Raw genomic sequence first — 26,332 nt, forward strand, 5'->3', positions numbered from 1 at the left:
AAGGCCATGTGCCTTAGCACTCAATTTTTAATTTTTTTGCTGCCCGAGATAGTTTATTTTTTGAAATAGTTTTTTTGTCTTTACTTATTATTCTTCATGGCGACAGCAATCTTCCGCGTCGCGCATCACCTGGCCATCTCCAGGGACCGACCTGATCTACTCCACCCCGCAGCTTAGGTAAGTTATTTCGTCGCCCCACACACACTTTTCTTTTCCTGTTCTCGTGGGCTTAACTTCGCCCAACATCAGCCGCCTGTTAACCAACCTAATTTGATGGGAATACTGGTTGCAGGCGGGGATCAAGAACTAGGATGAGAGATTCCGCTCCAAATTCAACTCCCATGCAGTTCATGAGTTAGTTCACCGAAATTCATCGCCTCCTGCAATCGGAGAATTTCTCAAGAGTTCCAGCTTTCAACATATTTTTCCCTGAGTGGAAAAACCACAAAATAATTTATAATTCTGAACAACCAGTTTCAGGACACTTTTATTCATTTAACGAGTAAATGTAATTTTTTTTATAATTTGTCTTATGAAGAGCCTGCGCGCTAAATATTCAATGGCCTGTAAAGTTAAGAAACCAAATGACCTTTGATTCAGTCAAATATAACCATTGTTACTTATTATAATATCTCGCCCCGGGGCCTCCCATTTGGTTTATTGTTTAACAATATTTAATGTTTTAAGTATAGCAAATAAGGCCAACAATTTTCTTGGTATTTTGTTTCGGCTGTAATGCCATGGGTTATCTTCAGTGGAATAAGGTTTGTAAAGTAGAAATAACAGCAACGAAATCATTAAGTAAATGCCAATGTAAACCAAACCAGATCTTATTATTTTCTTGAGGTAGCTTGTTTGGGGTTTGGGTTATGTGTATTTCTTTTTATATGAATACTATAAGTAACCTACCTACTTCTAGATTTAAAAAAAAATGGTATAATCATCCCATTATTTTTTTTATGTACTACTAATACTGACATTTTTAAACCTGATAAATAACATTAACAAAGTTTTTTTAAACTTATTCAATATTTAAATGCAGTTTTTTTTTTTTAAAAATAAACAATAATTTCTAATGCAGCTATATCACTAATGTATTGATGCCTAGTTGGATGTTAAATGTGTTTATAACTGGCTGTTTTCTGTATTTGTGAAATGTTACCTACCTTTTATAAATATTAGTCCCCTTTTATGAAGACCTGGATATAACATTGTGTCTATTATTTCTGTATTGTAATGTGTATTGTGTAAGGGTACATTTCCGTAATATCCATGTACAATTTCACAGAAAATTCAAACTTTATTTATTGAACAGTTCCCGTTGCCAAGAGGCCATTTTGGAGCAAAAAGTTGCTTTGTTCACATCGTGAGAACGTATTTTTCAGACGCTAATTTTATTTTTTTGTTTTGAAAACATTGCTAAATATGTTTTAACATATTTAAAAGCCATTTTTATTTTTATATAACCTCGTGTTATGTAAAACTACGAACAGGCAACGGTATTGTTTGACGTTTCGGGATCGCGGCATGTGTTGGTCCCCGTTTCGGTGGGCAGCGTTTAAAGTGTTCCATTGAATATTTGGAGTGCCGTGGCCTGTTGCATGCTGGTATTTTGGAACATCAAAAAGGTTAATTTTGGTCCATTGACACAATCATCTCCCATGTCAGGGGAGGCTTCATTTTGACCAAATAACTTGTGAAAATTGTTTTGGTATGCAGAAATACAGTTACATAGTGCGGAATTAGTGAAATTTAGCTGTGCCATTCCATGAGTCGGCAACGTAAATATATATCAGTTATATTTGGTCCATATGCAGCAGCTAAGGTAGGCCTGATTGCAGTTCATTGAGGCCACTGATATTGCACATACAAAGGATGCCTTGCTGTTCTTACTAACTCATACACACTGATAATTGGAATTGCTGGTGAACTGGCTAAGCACCAAATTAATGTAAAGTTAAAAACTTATCTGACTTAGGTAATTAATGGAACACAAACTGAAGGGCTAGAAGTCCCGAGTTAGGTTTGACTGCTGCCCCAAATTTAAACTAGTCCGGTAGATTATCTGTTAAAAAAAAAAACCTGAGAAATTTTGAAAATATTCAAATTTGATTGAAATCTGGATTCCAAACTTACCTGATTTTCATATGACAGAACTATTGTGTTGTGTGCCAGTTGTACTGGCCACGCTAGATAGTACAAAGTACACTATGTCATTTTGTTTTTCTTTGTGATATTGGAGTAATCATTATCTTGGTTAAGTGTCTGTAATAAATGTTACGCAATATTTTTTTTAAAGGAGTTGTTGACCCAGCATTGCTCTCACGGGAGAAATCCAGTTATCGATACATAATTTTAAATATTTTCTACAATATTATTTATACACTAAAGATAAAGTTTTCAAACAATTTAAAGGGAGAGACGTGTGTATTTTTTTTACAGCCATACTTAGTAAGCATAAACATACAGTGGATGTACAAGTAGGTCAATTTCAATCAACTGTTTGTCCAACTCAAATAGGTATTTCATATAAACAATGTTTTATATAAAACACTGATGGTCTCTTTACTGTTGTAACTGAACTTTGTTTATCTTATGCTAAAAGTAAATGTGTTTGTGATCGTGTGGTCGATGCTCCAGTTATGGAATACTACACGGACTGGGCAGTCGACAGGCAAGACGCGCTGAAGCCCTGTCTGACAGTCGGCGTCAAGCTGAGAGCTTTCTTCATTGCGGTGAGACAAAAGAACTACAGCCTCTTGCAACTCATGCTGCAGACGTTCAGATTGGACGAGGATAGGGAGGCTATCGTAGAGCCCATCCGTGAGCTGATCAAGCACAAAGTTTACAAGGAAGTGAGTATCATTCGTGTTGGTTCCTTAAGTCATTTAACAGTGTATGCATAAGATACTGTATGTTTATTGTGTGTGTCAACATTGTTAGAGTGTATAGGACCTGTAACATGGTGATGCTTACCCACTGTGTTTCCCTGAGTCCACTAAGGCCATGACTCGCTGCTGTGTAAACGACGAACATTCAGGGTCTGTTGTAGACCCTGACTTTAAACCCCCCTCCACTCAGCAGCCACCTCGGGCGCAGGTGGGACCCCCCGACCGGGACGGCTGCGTTCAGATGGTTTCGAGACTCATCGCCAACTTTGTGCTTGGATTTGCATCTGTGTTGCGTAGTTAGCAGCGTCCTGGGAGCCTGCACTCAGGGTATCCTCATCGGGCAACGACACTGCTGCCTACATCACCGCCACTGTTGGCGTTACGCCCCTTCCATTTCTTGTTTGACACGGGCTAGCGTGCAGTTCCTCCTTTTCATCACGCTAGCTAGTCCCCTTTCCGAACAATCCCAACCATCCCCCTATCAGCCACCCCTGTGTCACACCCTCTCAGAGGCAGGCATCAGTGGAATTGATTATTTTGTGCTGGTTAATGTTTTAGCATTGGCTTAGTGACTGTTGAATAACTTGTCAGATAACATTTAAAAAAATCCTTCAATATTACGAAATAGTTCCTAAGGCCAGATTATCCCTAGTCTTTCTGGCATCTTGGACGCTTGTTGTATGTTTTTATGATGTGTCAATCTCCGATAATACGGAGTCCAGTCTCTAAGATAGAACGTCGCCAATGGGAAATGTCCACGATTTGAGTTCCTGTTCACACTTGCGCTGGGGTTTGATGCCAGAGGTTTGAACTCATTCCATTGTATTTATGGCAGATTTGTAAAGTTCCTAGATTTGAATTAGGCACATGTGAATGTAAAGCTGTTGGTATCATACAGACTATTATTTGCTTCAAATAATATATGATGTATCATATTACCTTCCCTTGCCATATTTCCTTGTGAAAGGAATGCAAAATTCATTAATAACAAAGTATGTAACCATTTCACAGAAAAAAACAAAAACTTAAAAATACAGAAGCCAAGCAAGCTAAGTTTTTTGATTCTATCTTCATGATGTTTTCATTATTAATGTAACCTGTGTTACGTATCCAATTTACCAGGCAAGATAGTTCTATAGTAACAACACGTGAAGACAAATACTTTCAACAAACTTGTTGATAGATATTCAATGAAAAATTTTTAATACTTATTTATTTAATTTTTTTCATTTGTCACGTGCCTACCAACAGTCTTACGATTTTTGCGGTGGGCACGACTTACGGACATACGGAGGACAATGTAGTCATATTATTTTAAATTTTACTTAGGAAAAATACTCCAAGAACTTTTCTGAGACTAATTCATTTTACGCTGCTTTGAATATTCTGAGAAACATGTCTGCCCGCAAATGTTAACATAGCCAGGTATACCCGAGTTTATGTTGGTAACATGTTAGGACAAGTATTTCAATATCTGTGAACGATAAAAAGGCTACAGATCAATCGCAATAGTGAAATATAGGTGGTTCCTTGTTTGTTTAGCTTTTGCAAAGAAACATGTAACATTTTTTTTTTTTTCAATTTTTTTAGTGAAACTTTTATTACAGCCGGTAGAGAGATAACAGAATCACAGGTTTACAGAAGTGAGTAGGTAACAGAGTTAACATGCATAACATAGGTAAAAAATATTTCTAGATGGCATGGGGTTTGAAAAAAAAAAATGTTTTTAACTGAAACATCTTTACAGCCGGTTATATACTTTCTAATACTTTTTTTTACTTACGCATATTTTCACAACTCCAAACTCTCAACTCTGAGATTGGATGCGGTGTTGCATTAGAATTGTGACAATTTGTATAGACATTTCCAATAGGGTTATGTATAATATTTGAGCTGTCATAAACCCATTAATTCTTTCTTGTATTCCATTGAAAACATGAACAGACACTAGTAACTAAAGGTCTATTTTCAATGCATAGTTATGCATGTTTCAAATATTAGATAGAGTACCTTAAAAATTTTCTATCCCTTGAAACGCCCCTCGTGCCTCAATATTAGATTATTTTTACTTAATTAAAAAAAAAAAAAAAAAAAAAAACTTGGAAACTGCTGGGTTCAAAAATATTAAGAAAATTAAAGTTATTTACCAGAGGGGGCACGAGGTGATGAACAAGACAAATTTATACTCCCTGCACACAGTCAATCTGGTAGCTAGTGGATCGTTTAAATAGGAAATAGGTGAATCTGAATATGAAACAAATAAATCACAATATAGGTAGGTTGGTCTATAGGTTTCCCGGTTTATTCAGCATAATTACGTTCAACGTGTTTGTCAATAGTTTTAGATTAATTAAGTTTCACAAGAAAGGTATAGACAAGATTTCAAACTTACTTAACGGTGGACCGGCCCAATATTATTAAAACAATTTATATTATATTGTGACGGGTCTCCGTCAGACGTCCCGCGTACACCTATACACAAAACAATAAATAACCTATAACATTGGGGGGGGGGGGGGGGGGGGGGGTAGTTAGGCAGAGATTTATGCACTGAAAAGAAACATTATTAATCCATTCAAGCACAGATTTTATTCACTAGGATAACAATAATTAAACAAATATTTAACAAATAAATTAATAATAAATAGGACAACAAATTAATTAATAATAAATAATTTAACAAAGAGATTAAAGATTTAGTTACAATGCTTTTAATTACGTTAGCGTACACAACACGCTATACTACACAACATGGCAGCCCTCTAGTCATTAGCACCCACTCAGATTAATTGTGCTACAACCCAGCACATATCTGCTCGCATCAACCTGGTGCCGCGCCTGTTTACATTTAAATCATAAAAAAAAAATACAAGATAAGACTAAAAACTAAGTTACTTTAAATTACCACATTGAATCTAGAATCGGGACGAAGACCGCCCGAGAAATGACCGTGGCGGACGAGCCATGGCCAACCACTTACCCTCTGACTTGAGGCGGAGAAAAGTTGTTTCAAACCGACGTGGACCTGGCTTCCAGAGAGGTCCCCAGGCAAAAAACCTAGGTCCCTCCCTGGAAGGAGGTTTTAACTACAAAACTAGGCCACTCCGGAAAAAAAAACGTACACCGGGAAAACTTAGCCACGGGGAAAATGGCTGTCCCTCCTTCCCGCAAGGAAAAACAGAAACAAGCGTAGTCGACAATTCCTTCTGCGCAGGCGCGAGCGAGCTCTCCCTCCCCCTCTCGCGCTGTCCGATTTTTTTCTGTCTACGTTTCCAAACTCGGACGCAAGATGGCAACACTAATCAGGACAGAGTCCTCGAAATGAGTACACGAAGCTGAAAATGACAGAGACAAACAAAATCGACGTTACACAGCTGGTTTTTCTGGAACGGCGTGTTGCAACCTCTCGGCGGGCCCTGGCCAGCGACCCGCGAGAATTAGCAAACCACGCAACCTCGCAAAAGCCCGCGGTGCCTGCAAACTAACGTCACAGCAACCTATATTCCACTACCCGTGTGTCGAAATCAACCGGCCGAGCCTGGAAACGCGCACGTACACCAACACGTTAACCTAACGAGAAACAAAAGTAAAATAAATTTAAGAAAAAAAAAGTAATATAATTTTCAGACCGTGACAATATTAATTACACATCATCACAGAAATAAAACAATTGAAATATTCCACCCTATTAGATTCTTTCGCTGATTACATAGATGATAGTCTCATTGATTTTACATATTCTCGTGGATTGAGTTATTAAGTCACTGTTCGCTGGTTTGTATTTTAATAAATTTAGTTCATTTTAAGGGAGAGATATATTTCTAATATCACCCGGATCTTCAGAGTATGACGGGTCGGGAAAGATTCTCTTCTTAAGGGGACTCTGAGCTCGAGGTCCCGAATGACATGCTGGGAGCAAATTCGTCCCCCCAGCACTTGGACCCTGTCCGAAACAAGTCAAATTCCAAACGAATTAGACCTGCTTCCAGACAGTCAAACACAGTCAGCACGAAAAGGCCAACAAACGGGAATTTCGGGAGAAAAAGAATTCCGGGGTAACTCACCAAACAGGGTGTAGCTCCAGGGCTCAGGAGATGTCTCGCGCCGACATCAGAATGGCGCGGACGTAGAAATGCGCGGATGACGCTGCAGAAATCGAAATTCAGTGTGTGCGTGCGTGCTTGCGTGCGTGCGTAAAAACAAACATGACTTTTTTTTAATCACTTCTTCTGACTGGCTACTGTTCAACTGGGATCACATCCCCCAAAACAGCGGACTACATCCTTAATTGAAGGGGTTTCCGTCGTAGCCGTGACAAGAGACGGCGAGAAGTTCTGCCCGACCTGCAGCGCGGTTAGTAGCCAGTTGCAAAGTCCTGAGTGCCGCGATGGTGGACAAAGCTCCTAATTAAAACGGGCGGTCGGCCCTAGGGAAAAAGGAGGGGGAAGGTTTGGCTCTGGACCGAACATATCCGGAGGTGACCGAGTGGTCGTAGCCACGACTTCAGTGGTTTGCGCCAAAGAGCGACTGCCGCTCACTCTACCGGCGGGCACAGAAAGCAACAAACAATTGACTTCTACGGGTCGCGATTTGAAAGCATAGGGGCATATGGCGCCGCAGAGCTGCTCTCTAGCGGCGTAAAGGGGAACTAACGGAGGCAGTGAGCTGAATCGCCACCAGAGGTCACGAGCGTGGGCTCTGCACGCTGGCGACCAGGGCCGAAGTTACTTTTTCTGTCACTAGGTGTGGAGGGCTCTGTAGGGCCAGGGAGAATGTCCTTGGAGTAGGCCACCACCTTGGCGGGGTTCACCACAGGGCAATGATCTTGGGTTTAATTCTGCGAACCATTGGGGTGGAGAGAGAGGGGAGGGTGGACAGAAAAGCGCAGAGATGGCTGGGAACGAGCGTCCACTGGATACTCAGTCGTGCCTGAGGCTCGCTGATCTAGGCGGCCCTCTAAGAACTACAGCTTGCACGCCAGAAGCTGCGCTCTGCAGATCTAGTCATGTAGCGAACTAAAATTACGGACCCCGTGCGTGCCTGTAGGCGGGAGAAATTTCAACCGGGCTGCTAACGACTACATTAGACTAGCAAAAGCTCAGATAGATCCTTGAGAACAGGTGCCTCGGTCCACTGGCACAAAGTTTAACTACGTAGAGTACACCAGCCTAACAATGTGTAAATCACCCTTTTAGTAACCAGATTATAATAAAAATAAAATTTCCAAAAATAATTTAAAATAATAATAACACATTTAAAAAAACGTGTCGAAATTCCTAATTTACGGTACAGCCTCTAATCTGTGAAGTTTCATGATGGCCATGCACCTATTTTTTTTCTCTCTCCCAAAGTTAGTAAAATAACTCTACTGCTCTTTAGTGTGTACATGAAAGTGTGTGAATTGTTTGTGGAAGGTAACGTGTCAAGGTGTGCAGGCGAGCCAGTGCATCGCGCTGCTGAGGCTACACGACCACTTCACGGTGGAGGAGATCGTGCTGCCCCTGATCTTCCAAGACAAGCTGAGTCTAGCCGAGGACCTGATGCACGGCAGCGCGGAGTACCAGCGGCAGGCGGTCGCTCAGTTGGACGGCCTGCTCGGCCACAAGAACATCAGGAACGAGGTGGACAAGATCGTCCTGTGAGTGTCTCGGTGATGAAACCAGCACCTGCTGTGAACGGGCTGGGTGGTCACCTGATTGCAATGTGTCTGCAATTTATGGCTCTGACTCTTGCAGGGATGTACTTAGGAAGGGGGGCCGATGAGGGGGGGGGGGATACTACCCATCACCACTACTGAAATCCAAAAAAATCTATAAAAATCTATCATTCCCACCAACAAAATTTGAAAGCAAACAGCAGGCAAAGTGGTCTGTCTCCTCATCCTCACCCTGCTGTCTTGCCACGTTGAGTTTTTTCATTTTTTGTGATGTCGTCGTGGTTTTAGGGGCAATTCCCGCTGACGTTTCACTATTGAAGCATTGCTTGAACAGTGAGCTGTCGGGCGAAGTGTTTTGTGTGTGGGCAAAGTTACGGGCAGCAGCAGCTCAGTCAAAAACTAATTTTCAGTCGCTGTTTTAGTAATTTATTTCCGTTTATCTCTGTTCTCAAGAAGTGCTGAATGCCATCTTGCCGAGGTTCAGCAGTCTGATTTTTTAAATTATTTTGTTATAATTTGCCATCAATTTTTGTTGTTTCATTAAAAACTAAAACTATTAAAAGTAATGTTTTTGTTATACTTTTTCAACCAAAATTGTTTGCTCGTAGTAATAGTAGGTGATGACAGTAGTTGTGACAGCACAAGTCTAACACGTAAATGATTCGGTGAGTTGCAAAACTTACCTTGTCCGTAATAAAAATTAAATTCAAGGGGAGGAGATGTAACTAACTGATGTTTAATTATAACTTTGGTATCACTTTGGAGTTATTTAAATATGTTTAGAAGTTACAAACTGTGGTTGATGTAAATAATTTAATGCATTTGGGTTAACACCTATTTTTCTACCAAAAGTGGTTAAGAAACTTTTCTGAAATTTAGGATTAAGGCAAGACAGCCCATACCATGGCAATGGGAAGATTTGCCTACGTGTCGATACTAATGACCCTATCAGTTACATATAGAAACCATGTATGTGCATTGTATAAAACAACTCAGAATTTCTGAATACATCATCTTTGTTTTCATACATGTTAAACTCTTTTCGTTAAAATTTTTGGTGAATTAGTCGCACTTGCTGTATCGAAATAGGTAGCATATTATTCAAATAATTATTTGACTTTCAATGCCAAATCAAATATATGATTATGTAATTTAAATTCAAATTTTTTGAATACTCACAGACCCTTAGTATGTATTTATTGTACACAAGGTTTGTTTAATTCTTTTCAGGAAACTAAACATCCCAAACGTCAGGAAAGAGAAGTTGTACCACAAACCTTTGAGCAAGCTGGTTGCTCGTTTTGTAAAGGTGTTCAAAATGCCAGCCCACATGTGTCCGAACCTGCATCAGAAGAAGACAGAAGGAGCCATCGGCTTCCTTCTGTACAAGAGATACTACGACAAGAGTCTGAGTTAGTATGACGCAGACTGATTAACTAGCTGAAGTAATCGACGTTGCCCGGGATTTATGCAGAGTAAAGAGGCATATTCGTGGGGATTTTTTTATTTTATTTTAAATCTTAGGTAGACCTTATTTTGATCCAGGGTCAACTGTGCAAAATTTTACAAAATAAAACTGTAGAGTTGATGTATCATGGTTGCTACAGAAATAGAATCTTAGAATTCCCTGACTTTTCCCTGTTTTCCAGAAATTTAAGAGAAAAATTCCCTGACTTTCTTATGAAGTACATACCATAAATATTAACGTGCATATGATTAATTGTAATATAAAAATTTCAACATGAGTTAAAATAAGGTTTTTTTATTGTGTTATTTTGACGGCAGAATTGCGAATGTGTTTTTTTCCTTCGACATGGCTGGTGAGAGCTCTTCGGCCCATATTGCTGAGTTGAATACTTTTGTAGCACAAAGTGCGGTACGCAGAATTTATGTTTTTAGCAGAGGGTTTGATATGCTGAAACTGTGACTCCTTGAGCCAATTCTCCTTAAAAGTAATTTTATTCGACATCTCTAAGCTAAAAAAAAAAGTACATATTAATATTTTCAAGTTAGGTTAAAAAATTATTGTTTATGAATTCTTAAAAAAAATATTACTACACAAATACAAAAACTATTACAAATTCACACCTAACAATATAACGGGCCTACTTAGAGAATTACAATAGCAGCATTACAACATGCAATACTCTTACATTCTTACAATGTTAACTAACGATTCTGGGGAAAAACATGTTCAGTTATGCATATTTTTTTATACACAATGCAAGTGTCATGCAACAGAACTCACGGATTATAACGGTTGAAAAAAAAAGTAATTAAAAAAATAGTTAGAAAAATACAAAAACATAACCGCACACAAAAGCCACGTGTTTTCGTATCAGCTTGGTAGTTTTCAAAATGAGAATTGGTATTGCTTCTTTATCAAAATGCACTTTATTTTCTTATGATCGCATCAAAAACTAACTTCCCCTGAAACAACGCCTTTAAATTTACGTAATAAGCTTTGAAGTCACATTCCACGTGAAAATAGCCTTCAAAAGATAAACGACGCCATGCCCGTTCTGTAGTTCACTGCATGGAACGGAACAAAACACGAAGTCTCAAGGGAAAATTAAAAAGGATCAAAACACGAACAAATGAAGGCCGGGTTCGCTAGTGAACAAACGAGTGCCTGGATTGGCCAGAAGTTATGGTGGGTGGTTGTAACAGCCTATTGCAACGGACAATCGTAGACCAAGTAAGAAAAAAAAGTTGCAGTTGCCGTGTGCCTTAAGCAACAGCCTTTTAGCGGAGTCGTTCGGTAGCGGTACGAGCGCATCAAAACAAAGCTTTGTTTGAATTATAAGCAACTTTAAAATTTCCAGAATTCGTAGAATTTTCCCTGACATTTCCCAGAATTCCCTGACCATTTTAATTTCCCTGACATTTCCCGGTTTTCCCGGTTTTCTAGTCCTGTAGCAACGATGTTAATGGATAGCAAACAACCAACAAAAATTATTTTTTATATATTTAGAATCTTTTATTATTGCAAAGCTTGAGGGTACATAATGTTTTTTATTTGTCCTTCTGGAGTGCAGAGATGTTGACTGTCACTTTCATCTTATTTTGAATGTCAAGTGTGTAAAATTTGTTCATAAAGTACCAAAAGTCCACTTTTTAAGGGGTGGGAAACGGTTGTTGGGGATGGTTTTTCAAAATATTGTGTAGACAGTGACTTTCTTTTTGTTTTGATGGTCAAGTGTGCAATATTTTATCAAACTCTTTTGTAAAACTGTAGCTTTGTATGAAACACTCATACACTTTGTAGCTGCACCTACAAATGAAACAGGAAATCAACACAAACAACAAGGGGTCGTTGCAATACGACCACGGCAGTGGTGCGCTCGTGCTGCAAGAAATAAAGTCACAAAAATGTGAAATAACAAGCAAGCCAGTTTATTAGTCACAATGCATACAATGCATATAATATGCATATAATAATTCGATTCCCGCGGGAATACAAGTTAAAACAATGGTGCGATAAATGGGGCAAGCTTACGACGCGTTTAACGTAGCACAATCATATGAGCCGCTAGGCAACAACAAGAAAGAAAGAAAGAGATTACATTTACAATTACATACAATTACTATTACCGTTACGACGCGGCTTGACAAGAAGTGTCCAAAGCCATCATGGCATGCCCATATACAACCGCAGAAAAACACTGTTACATAAGCTACCGGTAGTACTCGGCGTGAGCAAAAGAAACTAAGGCAAATAATCCAGTTAAGCACTGACCTGAAGGGTCCAAGAGAGATTACGAACATTACTAAACATGGCAAAAATCCAAAAGTGAAAGCGCGGCCACGACACGCAAACAAGAACAAGAAAACATACTAATTACTGAAAATTACAGAAGTTAAGTTTCACAGCCGAGTACATACCAACGCGACGCCAGCCCCAAGTGGCAGCCCTCGTGTCAAACGACCGGAAGACTGCGGCAAATAGCCCGGGTGCCGAGGTTATATAGGCCGGGAACAATACACGGCAGAGTGCGCTGGTGGCGGGGCGGGGAAGGGAGGAAGAGGGGGGGTAGGAAGGGGAAGTCTGAGAGGAAGGGGAAAGGAGGAGAGGGGAGGGGAAATGAGGGGAAGGAACGCTAAGCAGTGCCTGCACTGCTTCAACTTCCTTTATATACATACATAGATAAGACCCCATTGGACGATTATTATATAGATGTTCATTCTTAGTAATTTTCAGGTGTTACCACCATATCAGTTACTACTAAAAACATTTTTCCATTATTATATTTATTAATTTCATTTCATACACTTGTGTGTTTTATTTTGTGTAGTCTTGTATTATCAGCTACAGTTTTTAAACTTCTTATTGTTACAACACAAAAATTCTATTCAGGCACGTATGGTGAAAAATGACTGGGATGCAAGATAAAGGCATGCTTTTTCTCAGAAAAATCATACAAAAATAATAGAAATAGGCTACCCTTTTAAAAGAAAAAGGCTACCCTTTTACATGAAAAAAACTCTTAAAAAGTGTCCAATTTTTTATAGCTTTTAACATAGTAAATAAATACAAATTTTAGGGCAATTATTCACTTTTATTTTTCCATGGAGTTAGTGTATCTGAAACTTGATACATATTGATATAGACAATTGTCATTAAAAGTATTTCAGAAAAATATTTTATTTCTAAGGCCTAATGTTACTTCAACCATTTTTTTAATGTCAGATGTAATTTATGCCATTAATCTTTAAATAAAAACTTTAACTTTTCAAATTTTCTCAGCATCAGGGTAATTTTTCGCTCGGAACTTCGCTCGGGGCTCCCGTCGCACCCACGACACTATCGCCCTGGAAACTTCGCCACAGAAAAACTCCCAACTGCCTCCTGAGGCCGGCGTCCTGGGTTTACATAGGCCCAGGCGACCTTCTAGAATTCACGAGCGCAGCTGAGGCCAGTCGCGTCATTCCGCGCCGACCCAACGCCACAATTATCAAGACGCGTCTGTAGCTCGCGGAACTCCCCAGCTGCAAGGTGTCGGATAACGCCGTAAAGGCAGAGCACCGCTAGGGGAGCGGAGGGAAGGAGGGGGGAAGCGACGACCCTCGTAATATACCAGGCGCGCACGACACGTCTCATGTTCATAACATTATACAGATACTAAAATAAATAGGCCATGATAAAATGCATAAAACAATTAAAAATTAATCACAGTCTTTTTTTTTATGTCTTACACATCTGAAGAAGGTCATTATTGGAAAAATATATGACTTGTTTTTGTTGTTTTTACTGCTGTTTTGTGTGGTTTTTCCATGTTTTTATTTATGCATAATTATATGAATGAATGATCAGCTTTGTGCCGGAAATTAGGCATTTCGTCACTTTTTTTAATTTTACCATAATTTTAAAAAAAAAATTTGGAAATCTTATTTTTTAATTTATCTGGTTGTTAAGGGGGTGATTTACTCTTTGTTAGGCCGGTGTACGCCACGTGTTTAAACTTTGTTCCAGTGGACCGAAGCCCTCTTTCTCAGGGGGCCTAACTGATATTTTGCTGTCTAATGTGGACGTGGGCAGCTCGGTTGAAATTTCTCTCGCCTGCAGTCACGTCCCGAGTTTGTAATATTATTTCTCTCCATGACCAAAATTGCATAGAGCAGCTTGTGGGCTGCAAGCTGCTACTTCTTACAGGCTTGCTGAGAATAGCAAGTCTCGTCACGAATGGGTCTCCAGTGGACCTGCGTTCCCACCTTAGTGGCTATTTCTGTCCCCCCTTCCTCTCTCTCCACCTCACCTTAGTTCTGAGAAATCAAGTCGGGAGCAGTGACCTGACGTGAACTTAGCCAAGACGATGGCCTAATTCAAGGACCTTCTCCCTGGTCCGACAGAGACGTCCACGACATCTAGCGGCAAAAAAAGTAACCGCGAGCCTGGTCGCCAGCGTGCAGAGCTCACCCTCGTGACACCTGGTGGCAAGTCAGCTCACCGCCTCAGTTAGTTCCCATTTAGGCCGCTAGAGAGCAGCGCCGCGGCGCCATAAGGCACTATGCTTTCTTCTCGCGGCCTGTAGAAGTCGATTGTTTGTTGCCTTCTGTTCTGGCCGGTAGAGAGCGCGCATGTCGTGTTCTTGTCACGCCCGCCTCGGACTGCTTCGGAAATTTTCGGCTTAGAACCGAACCTTCCCCCTCCTCCCTAGGGCTTTAGCACCTGTTTTAATTAGAAGCCTTGTCCGCCATAGCGGGCACTCAGTACTCTGACCTCGACTACTGACCACGTGTTCTCGGCGTCCTCTGCGCTAAGAGGCTTTTCGCGGGAACAGCGATTTTCGGTTGCATAAAAGATGTAGTCAGTTGCTTAAGGGATGTGATCCCATTTTTACAGTAGCCAGGCAGATGTAGTTTTTAGAAAAGGTTGTGTGTAAATTTTTTTTTATGTTTTTTTAATTCTTTAAAATTTGGTTTCCTTCGCGCATCCGCAATTTCTCAGTGCGCGTCATCCTGATGTCGGCGCGAGACACCTCGGAAGCCCTGTTTCCACACCCTGTTGGGTGAGTAATCTGGCCCTTTTTTTTCCCCATATTCCCGTTTTTTGGCCTTTCGCGCCGACTGTGTATGACTGTCTGGAAGCAGGTCTAATTCATTTTGAATTTGACTTGTGTTTCAGACAGGGTCAAAGTTTCGGGGCAGAGAAATTGCTCCTCGCATGATCTTCGGGACCTCAAGCTGATTCCCCCCTTAGAAGAGTTTTCCTCTCGATCCGACGTCATCCTGGGAAGACCCGGGTGATATGAGCTATATATATATTCCACTTGCATAGAAGGAACTAAATTCATTAAAAAGATACCAGCGAGCAGTGCTTTAAGAACGTAATCCTCAATAACATGTAAAATCAAGGAAACTCATATACATATATGTAATCGTTGGGAGAATCAAATTTTGAAGCTATACTTGAAATTTTTGTTAATGTAATCATTTGTTTGCTAAGGTGTAATATGTACTGTTTTAAATAATGTAGGGGCGCCCCCTTAACTTTGTTAATTACTAAGATTTTTGTTATGTCGAAATAATGCTAAAACAAAACCTCTTAAAAATAAACCAGGAAAACCTATAGACCAAGCTGTTTATATAGCGTATTTATTTATCATATACCTTCTTCTACATATTGATCCACGAACTCCCAAGTTACTAGTGTGCAGGGAGTGTAAATTTTGTCTTGTTCACCGCCTCGTGTCCCCTCTGGTAATTAATTTTAATTTTTTTAATATTTTGCCCAGCTGTTTCCAAGGTGTTTTTAATTAATTAAAATAATATAATTTTTGGGCACGAGGGGCGTTACAGCTTTAAGGGGCCCGTCTAGTCAGGGCTGCATGTGTGTCAGTGAGGCGGGATGGCAAGGCTCTGAACTGGCGCGCAGTCTTCTCGTCGTGCATAGGACAACTATGAAAGTTGAGAGGTGGTGACCATATCATTATATCGCGAGAAATGAAGATTAAGGTGTAATGCAAGTTCCGTAAGTGCTTCCGAGAATCTGTACCAGTTCTTTTATGCCTAAAAATGACCTACTAAAAAAAAAAAGTTCAAAAAAATTAATCCGGAATTAAAACCACTTTTCGGCCCTCAGCGAATTTTCAATTCTTTTCGTAAACAGACCTGACTCCTATATCTTGAGCAGTTTTCAAATTGCGTTGTTTTTTTCCCTGAGACTCTACTCACTGTATGTGTGCCCGGGTAGGCAGGGGCCTTAATATCTGTTCTAACATCTAGTACCTGTGGTACTCACGACAACACAGTGTGTGTGTGTGTGTGTGTGTGATGTGATGTGATGTGTGGTACTCACGGCAGCACAGTGTGATGTGTGCGATGTGTGATACGGCAACACAGTGTGTGTGATGTGTGTGATGTGTGGTACTCACGGCGGCAGGAGTGCGTGTGTGATGTGTGGTGCTCACGGCAGCACAGAGACAGAGCGTGTGCGATGGCGTGGTGTGATACGGCCTGCAGACCTGGACAGCTGGCGGGAGATGGTGATGGAGGCCGTGGGCAGGGACCCCCACCTGCGGGCGGACCTGGTGGAGCGAGTGTGCAGCTTCGGGGACTTCAAGGAGGCCCTGCACTGGGCCAATGAGTTTGGCATTCCCGAGAGCAGTTGGCCGGGCTCACTGTCTGCCTCTGTGAGTGAATGCCCTTCTCTTTTACAAGAGAACCTTGTTCACACCAGGTTTGTCTTCCAGTTCATTTGTGTTTTGTCAGCTTTTTTACTTTTTAGTTGTTCATTACAGGGTTTGTACGCTTTTTATAAATACTTGCATATTACCTAAAACAAAAATCTTTAATTTTTGTGGCTTTGAAACTTGAATTTTAGCAACTTCATTAAAAGTTTTTTTAAAATTTATTTAAATTTTATATTTAAGCTTGGACAAGTGCAGAAGGAAAATATATGTGTATGTGTGTGTGTGTGCGTGAATGCAATGCGCATGTGCACACTCTTTTGAAATGCATTTCAACTTGCTTACATGTTTCATTGCAAAATTCAACAATGTCTGTTAACAGTAGATTGATAGTAATGAACCGATGTATGGTGAGTGATTTTGATACGTGACAAAATTATGGTTGTCATAGTAATTCTCGTGGGTACGTTGGTTAAGTTGTGGTTGTTTGATTTTTAGCAGCAATATTTTATCATTTGATCATTATCATTATAAATTGCTTCTGACCTGTAACTGGATATCATTAGAATTATAGGTTATTTTTAGGGATGGGCCAGTCAAATCCAGGATTCGGCGAATCTGCGAGGATTCAATTAACTAATTGGCGAAAACCACACACATTAGTAAACATTCAGCCAAGAACAAGAGAAATATGTCCGTAGATATAACCGTATTTACCTGAATATAATGCGATGATTTTTATCAAAATATCCAAAACTGAAAGTGGGGATTGCAGTATAATCGCCAACCTACATCTTTGCCACTCGAAGAATGTTTTGAAATGACGCGGCGCGGCGAGACAACTGTGTCAAGGTCAGGGCCGGTGCCAGCAATGCGGGAAAAACGTGAAATATGTGTTTTAAGGGATAATAGTCGCACATTTTATAATCAAACCGTGCATCAAAAACACAGTTCGTTAAAATTAAAACAGAAAAACGGAACTCGGACGAAAGACGGAATTAACGCATAATTATCTTCGTAGTACATACTAACGAAAAAATAGCTAGTTTACTCAGTACTTGATAGAGCGCGCGCGGGGCATTCAATCATAGGCGATTTATCGATAGCCCACTACGTGCGCGCACTCTATACGGGAATCAACGTAACCAAACGTGAATGATGCTAAGATGCAACGACATAATTCAACACGTTTGAAAATATCTTTAAAAAAATTTCCACATTAAATCAGTAAGTGGTAGTATTCAAACTAATAATAAATTTCAACTTGTAAAATACATAAAACGTTTGATATGGGAAAATAACTTTATTGACATCCTGGAGAAAAATAGTGTATATCTTAATGAGAAAAATGGCAAGACCAAAACTTTTTCCTGTGTTTGCAATATGATCTATGGTGGTGACTGTTAATTGTCGCGATTAGGGGTTATGTTACGAGGGTAAAAAACGTAAATAGCGGAATTGATCGTTACATATTTTACCTGTAGTAGGCCTACTAAGTGTACATCAGGCATGTTCCATTATTATGGTTTTTAAATTAGGCTTCTGTGCTCATTGAATGTAACTATCTTAAGTACCTGATGTTCATATTACTTAAATTAACTCATGAGTAGTGTTAAAGTAGGTTTTTTTAAAAATTTTTAGGTCATATTAACTAGCATCGCATGCCCATATTTCATCAAGTAAGTTCTTTGTATTTGTTTTATGCCTTTTTTAATGGAATAATCCAGTGTTTTAGGTTCATTTGTACTAGAAAACAATTATTTGAATGAAAAAAAAAATTTTAAATAATTTTTTTTTTCATGGATTCGGATTCGATATTCGACAAATCCTTAAAGGATTTGACTAAGTATTCGGATTCGGCCAAAAATAGGATTCGACCCATCCCTAGTTATTTTACACATAAAGAGTAGTTATAACAGAAAGCAATACAGTTATTTTGGTTAGTGTTGGTGAGCAGTGTGCAAGTGGACAGTGAGAATTCTGATTTGTTTGTGATGCAGAATCTTGTAGTGTTCATGATGCCATGATTTATGCATCTTTCATTTCTGCGCTCAAAAGTCTAGAAAGTCAGGTTTTTATGTTTAAAGAGGTCAATGAAGACTAGTTATGGGCATGTAAAGATAGGTGTGCACCTAATTGTTTTTGTTCAATGGTCAGAAGTGAACTAAAAGCCACATGAAAAGTAGGAATCATCTAGAATGAATTAAATTGTGGAAACTAGCCAGTATGATGTTTCTCTGTAACAGAAAAGGAAAAAAGATCATACACAATACCTTTGGAGGACATAGGTGTTGTTCGCTTCCAGGAAACGTTTAGCTTTACTATGTGGAAAGAATAGTTACGAGATCAATTGGTATGAAAAGCTTTTATTATACTGAAATTAGTATTGACTACATTCTATAAAACACTGCCTATTCATGTTCGTATGAATTAATTGTTTTTATGATTAATGTGGGTTTCATTTTATCTGTGTGTGTATTAAAACATTTGCCAGGCTTCTTGACAAACTTTTAGAAATTCTTCGAAAAGTGCGTGAATTTTCTTTTCACCTTGGAGTAATAACCGTGCATGATTTGTTGGCTGCTAGGGTTACAACTTAGCTACTGCGGTGTTTGACTTTGATCGGGATGGTGGTGGTAGCGCAGAGACTGCCTATGCTAAGTACCCCAGATGGTGCTTGTGGTCATGCATACCACTATACTGGCTAGCGTCTGACACTTCACCCGTTCATTTTTGTGCATGACCTAGGAGAGAAGTGCCGAAGTGGCATTGCCATGTCACCTAACACTCATAAAACGCAGGATATGCTTGTGGAAGAGATTTTCTAAAGGACATTGCTACTTTGGCCGAATGTGACTAGTGGAACCAACCCAATTTTTGTTGGATTCCATTTACACCAGGGGCACAACAACTAAATTTCCAAAGTGGGGGTAATATACCTTTTTATAAAGAATCATCGATCCCTCCTATTGAAGCGGGGGGGGTCCGGGGGTCCTCCCCCGGGAAAATTTGTATTTCAAGGGGGAAAATGGTGCTATTTAAGCAGTTTTATTATCTAAAAATTGATTACACAGCACTTTCTTTGCCCCTGTTTGCCCCCACTTCATGGTTTCGGAGGGGGGCAAAATACCCTTGCCCCCCCCCCCCCCCCCCTCCTGTTTTTGTGCCCCTGATTTACACTGCTCATCACTAGGACGCTATACAAGGCATTATTTCCATTCATTAATAAGAGAGTATCAGTGCCTACTTAGTTACTAGCTTTACACTTAAAAAATTATCTATGTGATTGATTTTTGCCTCATTCAACTACTTTCCCAACTGTACATACCTATTTTCAAACTATTTGCAAGTGTGATGTATTTTTGGGCCTTTTATCAACCTGCTCATTTGCTCATTTTTCTGTCAAAAACATATGTTTTGGCATACATAGCTGGCACATCTTTGTGTCTCTAATATGTACTCAGACCTAGTGGTAAACAGTTTGAATAATGTTTCCAGTAGTTTTAATTAAATAGTGTACCAACCTATTGGCTCAATACATAATAAACCCTAATTTTGTTTTAACATTCAGTTTTAAAATTTATTTTTGTTATAAGTGTTGTCGACAACAAGGAAATTAGAAATAGAAACAACTCACAACTACACAGGCCAAGGAGGTGGCCATGATCTGTATAAGGATCCAATCCAGGATTTAAGAAAAATGTGGAAAACAAAAATAAGATTAGTAGGACTAAATTCGAACCTGGTTCATCTGAAATATGAATCTGTTGGTTTAACTACTTTGCCACATCACTTTATACCTGAAACATAATGGTGAATGTATTTGTCGTTAAATCGCTGCCTACAGTAGTAGAAGACTTAATTCCCACCCCCAACCACTTTGCAATTGCCCGTATTAGTAAGAAGCCTGTGTGGGAAATAGTGTTCAGCAATGATATCCTTAATAAAAATACTGTTTTACCCGCAGAAGGGTGACCCTGCGTATGGGTTGCATCTGTAATTTTGGACAAAAAATCTTTAACATTTTCACCATAAGGATCGCCATCGAATATAAGTCGCACCATAAATCTGAGCTTAAACTAAAAATTCTTTATGTTACGTGAATACAACATAATCTTTCCTTGTGATTCCCATGTTAACGGATTAATTCACAGTCGTAAATGCTGCCAAGACGTACCATATGGCATTATGCTCGGTGCTCACATCTTTTAACAGAACTTCCAAGTCTGCTATTAAACTTGCCCAAAATAAATATACAGCACACAATTTACTCTAAACAGTTTTGCGTCCACATTTACATAACTATAAAAGACGTTGCCAAGCTTTCCACAAATTTACTTGTGATGTTCAAAACAAAATCTCTAGCTCCGCACTGACAGCTTGGCAAAAATGCCGAAAGGGGCACTTAGTTCTACAGGGCCGTCGTTTACCTTGGTCGACAAAGGCGCGGTGAAGAGGTGTACTGTGTTGTACACCCAAGACGTAGCCCATAATCTCAAAACATGTATGATTCCGAAACTTCCGTACGCGGAGCTCATCGTCTCGAATACTGTGCGCCGAGCCGGCCTACGCAGACAGTTAGGCAGAAGTCGGGTGACATCACAGTCCTCGCATAGCGCACCCAGCGATCGCCCCATGGAAATGTTTAAATAAACATAACTAAATCTAGAGTACATGAATAAACAGATGACCTAAAAATTAAAAATACCTACATAAAAAAAAATGCTGAAGGTAGAATATTTAAAAAGGATTTAACGTGATAAAAAGCTACCAAAAAAGTGTCTTGAAGAGCCACAACATACAGTAATACAGGTAGTGAATATCCTCGTGTCGAGAGAGGCGGCGTCGTGAAGTGTAAGTGGAGCGTCCCCCGGCAGGGGCAGAGCCCCAGGGCCGGAAGAGAGCTGGGACGATGAGCTGGACGCCCAGCGCCTCGAGTACCACACCTTCCCGCTGAGCAGCGACTGCATCGTGCTGGTGGACAGCTGGCCAGGCTTCCAGCAGTTCCTCGACCACGTTCGGGTGGGTTTCAGGTCATCAATAAGTGCTCAATCACCTTATGGTTAGGGGTCGTCCATTAATCACGTGATGTTTTTTTGACTTACACCTCCCCCCCCCCCCCCCCTCCCCATAAATCACGTGTATTTTTTTGGTACAAAATATTTTTAAAAATTTCAGAATATTATCTTTAAATATAGGTATAATCTAATTTAATTCTGGAAAATTAAGAACAGTGATAAAAATGTCCAGACACACATTAAGGTTGCAGGTTTATTCTCACTGGCATAAAAATAATAAAGGAAAGGCTTATAAGTAGAAATCGCGCGAAGATATCTCTCTACACCCCCCTCTCCCCCCTTTGTGATATTTCGTGATTTTCCCGACCCCCCTCCCCCCTCCCCCTTTTTCGAGCCTCATGTGATTAATGGACGATCCCTTAGGGACAAGTTTATATGATGAATTGCTTTAAAACCAAAATAACATCGAATAAAGCATATCAATATACCACAAATGCAACTAAAAACATGAAATTAATCAGTATTTTTAATCAAATATAGCTGAAATCACAAAAACGTTGATTTGATTAATATCATTTATTTATCAAGACTTTTGTACCAAAATTTATAATAGATAATAATAAAATAGATTAAGCTTTAAAGAACTAAAATAGGTTACACATTAAGGGCTTGCACCTTTTTTTTTCAAGCAAGAACTAGAAGAAGTTGTAGCACTGTGCTTTCAGTTTGTGCTTGCATTTGGTGAGTCTCTAAATAAGGCTGAGTCAGCGTCAAAAAATGAACTTGAACGTTCGATACTTGCACACCGAAAAAGGTGAGGTATGCACTTGTTATTACACATCAGCATTTTTGGGCTGTTGCAAGGCTAGTGATCTTTTGAAAGCATTTTTGGATTCGTTGCCCCCTCCTTAAACTTAAGAACATTCTTCAAGTTTCTGTGGATGGGCCAAATGTTAATCTTCATTTTTTGAGGGATCTCAAGGTCATAATGAAAGATGAATCTGAAGAAAATCCTGAAATGTTGGACATTGGAAGTCGTGGTCTGCATAAATTGCATAAAGCTTTCAAAACTGCCATGCTTGCAACAGGTTAGAATATGGTAGTGTTTCTTAGACCATTAGAGCATTCTACAGTTTTTTTGAAAGATGTGCCATTTTTTCGTGCTTTATACACTGTCCACACAAAATAGGACCTCTTCCCTTTGAAATACTGCCCTGTTCGTTGGCTAGAAAATTATGTCACTGGTGCACAAAGAGCTATCGACATGCTTCCTCATCTCTGTGTCTTTTTGGAAGCAGTTGAGAAAGAAAATACAAAACGTGTGCCTGCAAGTTTTACGATTGTCGAGTAAAAAGGTTAAAAGGATGACGAGCTTGGTCCAAAAGTTAGCGTTTTTTCAAAAGCATCGCATGTTGATGTTGAGCCAATTCTGCGAGAATTTCAATCAGATTGGCCACTCGTGTACTCTTCTCTCACCTGCTGGAAGGTAAGTTGAACTAATAGGTTACAAGCTTTACCAGAGAATGAGTTAACATTAGAGACCTGAAAAATTCGCGGGTTCATTTCGTGTTGTGCTAAAATCCAAATAATTATACCTTAGTGCTGCTTCGGCCATTTGTCCACTGTTAATCTGGAGGACTGAGGAGCAATCAGAGACCCTCACTCGTGGAAGTGTCGAATCACAGGGCCACCCAGTCGAGACGACTCAACAAGTCAGCCAGCCAAACGAACAGTTGGCATTTGCCCGAGTGTGTAGAGGATATCGGAGTCCATCCCGGAGGTCGTTGAACCCGCGGATTTTTCCGGTCTCTAGTTATCACGCAGGAAGCAAGACAGTTGTTTGAAGTTTCTACGATTGTTTGTTTTGTATCGTAGTGAAGTATGTATGTATTGGCCACTCTTGTACTCTTCTCTCACCTGCTGAAAGATAATAGGTTACAAGCTCTACCTGAGAATGAGGGTAATCGTGCAGAAAGCAAGACAGTTGTTTGTTCTGTGTGGTAGTGAAGTAGCACGGGGTGAAGAGCAGCGCGTGTGTGTGCGAGCAGGGCGCGGCGGTGGTGGGCATGGACTGCGAGTGGAAGCCCAGCCTCGGCATGCAGGAGTCAGACCTGGCGCTCATGCAGGTGGCGCTTCACGACCGGGTCTACATCCTGGACGCCACGGTCCTGGGACAGGCCCCCCACCGCCTCTGGGACGCCTTCGGAGCCATCTGCTGGAGCTGCGGCGGCCTGCTCAAGCTGGGTACCTTCTCGCCACGTTCCAAAACAACAGGAGGTGTCATGTTACAAAACTATTGTTTTGAGAAAAAGGCTCCGAAAGTTATTTGTTTGCTACTTTCCATGTGTACATAGCACCTTTATCAACTCGTAACTGTGTTATTTTTGAAGTTAGAGGGAAGGTGTCTTTACCAATACATAGAATGCATCATAACACCTTCATCCCTGGTCTTGGTGCAATGTTTAAAAAAAAATGTAACATAACACCTTCATCCACTTAATAATACATAACCTGAGAATGCCTTTTTTTTTATACGTATACCTAACATTTTTCTTATTCTGTTAAATGGCATTACGGTGTTTGAAGTAGTTTGCCATTATATCGTCATTTTGACGGTTCTTAGGTCAGGTTAGCTGTTTAGAAATGCAATTTCTACCGTTTTTGATTGCACCAAAGTCGGTTTAAGTATTTTTACCCTGCTGTATCGCTAATTTTTATGGTGATGTTGTCCACCGATGTAAATTAAGTATTGTATACTTTTTATTAATGAATAAAAAGTTATAAAAGTTATGATAAATGTAGTTACAATTTAGGCTGCTTTTTTTTTTTTTTGCTAAATAATAGTTCATTAAAAAAAAAGTTTTGAATGTAATCTGTCAGTTTTTAATTTTAAGATGTCTTTTAAGATTTAATATGGAGGTTAAGTTGGTGTATGTATTTGTTCTGTTGTTGAATTTTACAAAAATAAAAATTCCCGTTTTTAGATTTATATTTGGTTTTACCCTGCGTGTGAAGAAATTAATTTGTCATTCCAGGATTCGGTCTATCAACGGATCTGGCTGTCATAGAGTCTTCGATCCCACAACTGCAGAGTACAAACATAAACCGTTCCAGCTTTCTCGACTTGTGCTCCGTGTGGAGCAGGCTGGTCAAAGAATTTGATTTTGTTTTCCCATACCAAGGTAAAAAAAAGTTATCAGTTTATTATGATTTTCTTGAACATTAGCAATCTATATTCCTTCTGTCAATGGTGATGTACTAAAAGTTGATCAGGCTCAGTGGCTGTCTTATGGGAGGGTCTCTCCCCCCTCCCTTGCCTTATCCTGTAACCTCCTTAAAAATAACAAAAAAACTGGAGAGATAACAAAATATAATCTTCTTTAGTCTCCCCACATAAACTTTAAAACTTTTTTTTTTTTTTTTTTTTTTTTTTTTAAAGTTATAATGTGCTTCATATTTTTTTGTTCTTTTCTTAAACATTAACAAAAATAGTTCTGATCATGACTTTTCAAGATGTCAGAAATCTGTTTAAACAGTTTTTTTTAAGGGGCTATTATTTTTCAAAATTTCAAACTCCCTTTTTGATTGGAGGGTTTTCATACCATCCAAAACCCTCCGGTCTTCCGCCCCTCCCCTAAATACGAAGCTGTATTGCCATTGATCCGGCTGATTTTGGATTCCTATTCGTCACTATTAATTACCGTGGGGAGATGGTCATGGTGTGGCTAAGACGTACTAGGTGATATGATATCACAATCGTTCATCTTTGCCTTCTGAAGAATTGAATTGATGGGGCAACACCACACCTTGCCCTGAACTTGGGAAGGAAATTTTCCTGAGTAAAGAAAGATACCGTCTCGGCCAAGAATCCATTCAGGGATCTTTGTCTCGGCCAAGAATCCATTCAGGGATCTTTGTCTCGGCCAAGAATCCATTCAGGGACCTTTGTCTTGCCAACCAGAACCTCTGGCCACTGAGCTGAAAGGCCAGGGTGGGTACAAGCCGGGAAAACTGGGAAACCAGGGAATTTCAGAATGTCAAAGAAAATCAGGAAATGTCGGAGAACTTTTGCGCATTGCAGGGAAAAATGTTTTGTTAAATTAGTGTGATTTCGCCATTATTTAAAACAAATAGGTCCATGTTTCTGGTTTAAATTTTGGCTAGTCACGTGTGAGTCTCGATGACATTGAGAATGATTTCAAGATGACAAATATCTCTATTTAGCCTTAAAATTAATTTTTTTTTTCAAATTCTTTTGAGTGTTTATGTCCTAAAAGCATGAACAAATAAGTTATGTTTTAGGTACCTATCTAAAATCTAATTGGCCAATTTACAGGGCATCGCTAAGGACCCCAGAAAATGGTAAATAAAACTGGCTCATTTCGGTGTAAAAAAATGACAAAAGCGGTGCAAAAAAATGACAAAAGCGGTGCAAAAAACCGGTGTAAAAATTAGCAAGCGGTGCAAAAAATCGGTGTAAAAATAAGCAATCAGTAGAGACCGCAAAAAATTGTGAAAAAATTATGCCATTGGCGGTGTAAAAAAAACCTCATAGCCTTACTGCTTCCTTATTTGCCTGGCCAATTTTTGGGACATAAGTTTCTCTATGAGTGTTGGCTGATGATGGCAAATCCCCTG

General features: G+C 39.7%; 1 protein-coding gene across 2 annotated transcripts in view; it reads left to right on the top strand.

Annotated features, from left to right (window-relative positions):
- Window positions 1-26,332, top strand: part of LOC134538492 (exonuclease mut-7 homolog) — a 55,070-nt gene that overhangs the window by 15,167 nt on the left and 13,571 nt on the right. For both annotated transcript variants that reach the window (XM_063379860.1, XM_063379861.1), the window contains 7 exons: window positions 2,641-2,855; window positions 8,327-8,529; window positions 9,778-9,959; window positions 16,510-16,726; window positions 21,554-21,698; window positions 23,743-23,938; window positions 24,730-24,876. In XM_063379860.1, the coding sequence (XP_063235930.1) occupies window positions 2,641-2,855; window positions 8,327-8,529; window positions 9,778-9,959; window positions 16,510-16,726; window positions 21,554-21,698; window positions 23,743-23,938; window positions 24,730-24,876 (1,305 nt within the window). The remainder of the gene's footprint in view (window positions 1-2,640; window positions 2,856-8,326; window positions 8,530-9,777; window positions 9,960-16,509; window positions 16,727-21,553; window positions 21,699-23,742; window positions 23,939-24,729; window positions 24,877-26,332) is intronic.

This window comes from Bacillus rossius, chromosome 13, assembly GCF_032445375.1.
Source record: "Bacillus rossius redtenbacheri isolate Brsri chromosome 13, Brsri_v3, whole genome shotgun sequence".
Taxonomy (NCBI): domain Eukaryota; kingdom Metazoa; phylum Arthropoda; class Insecta; order Phasmatodea; family Bacillidae; genus Bacillus; species Bacillus rossius.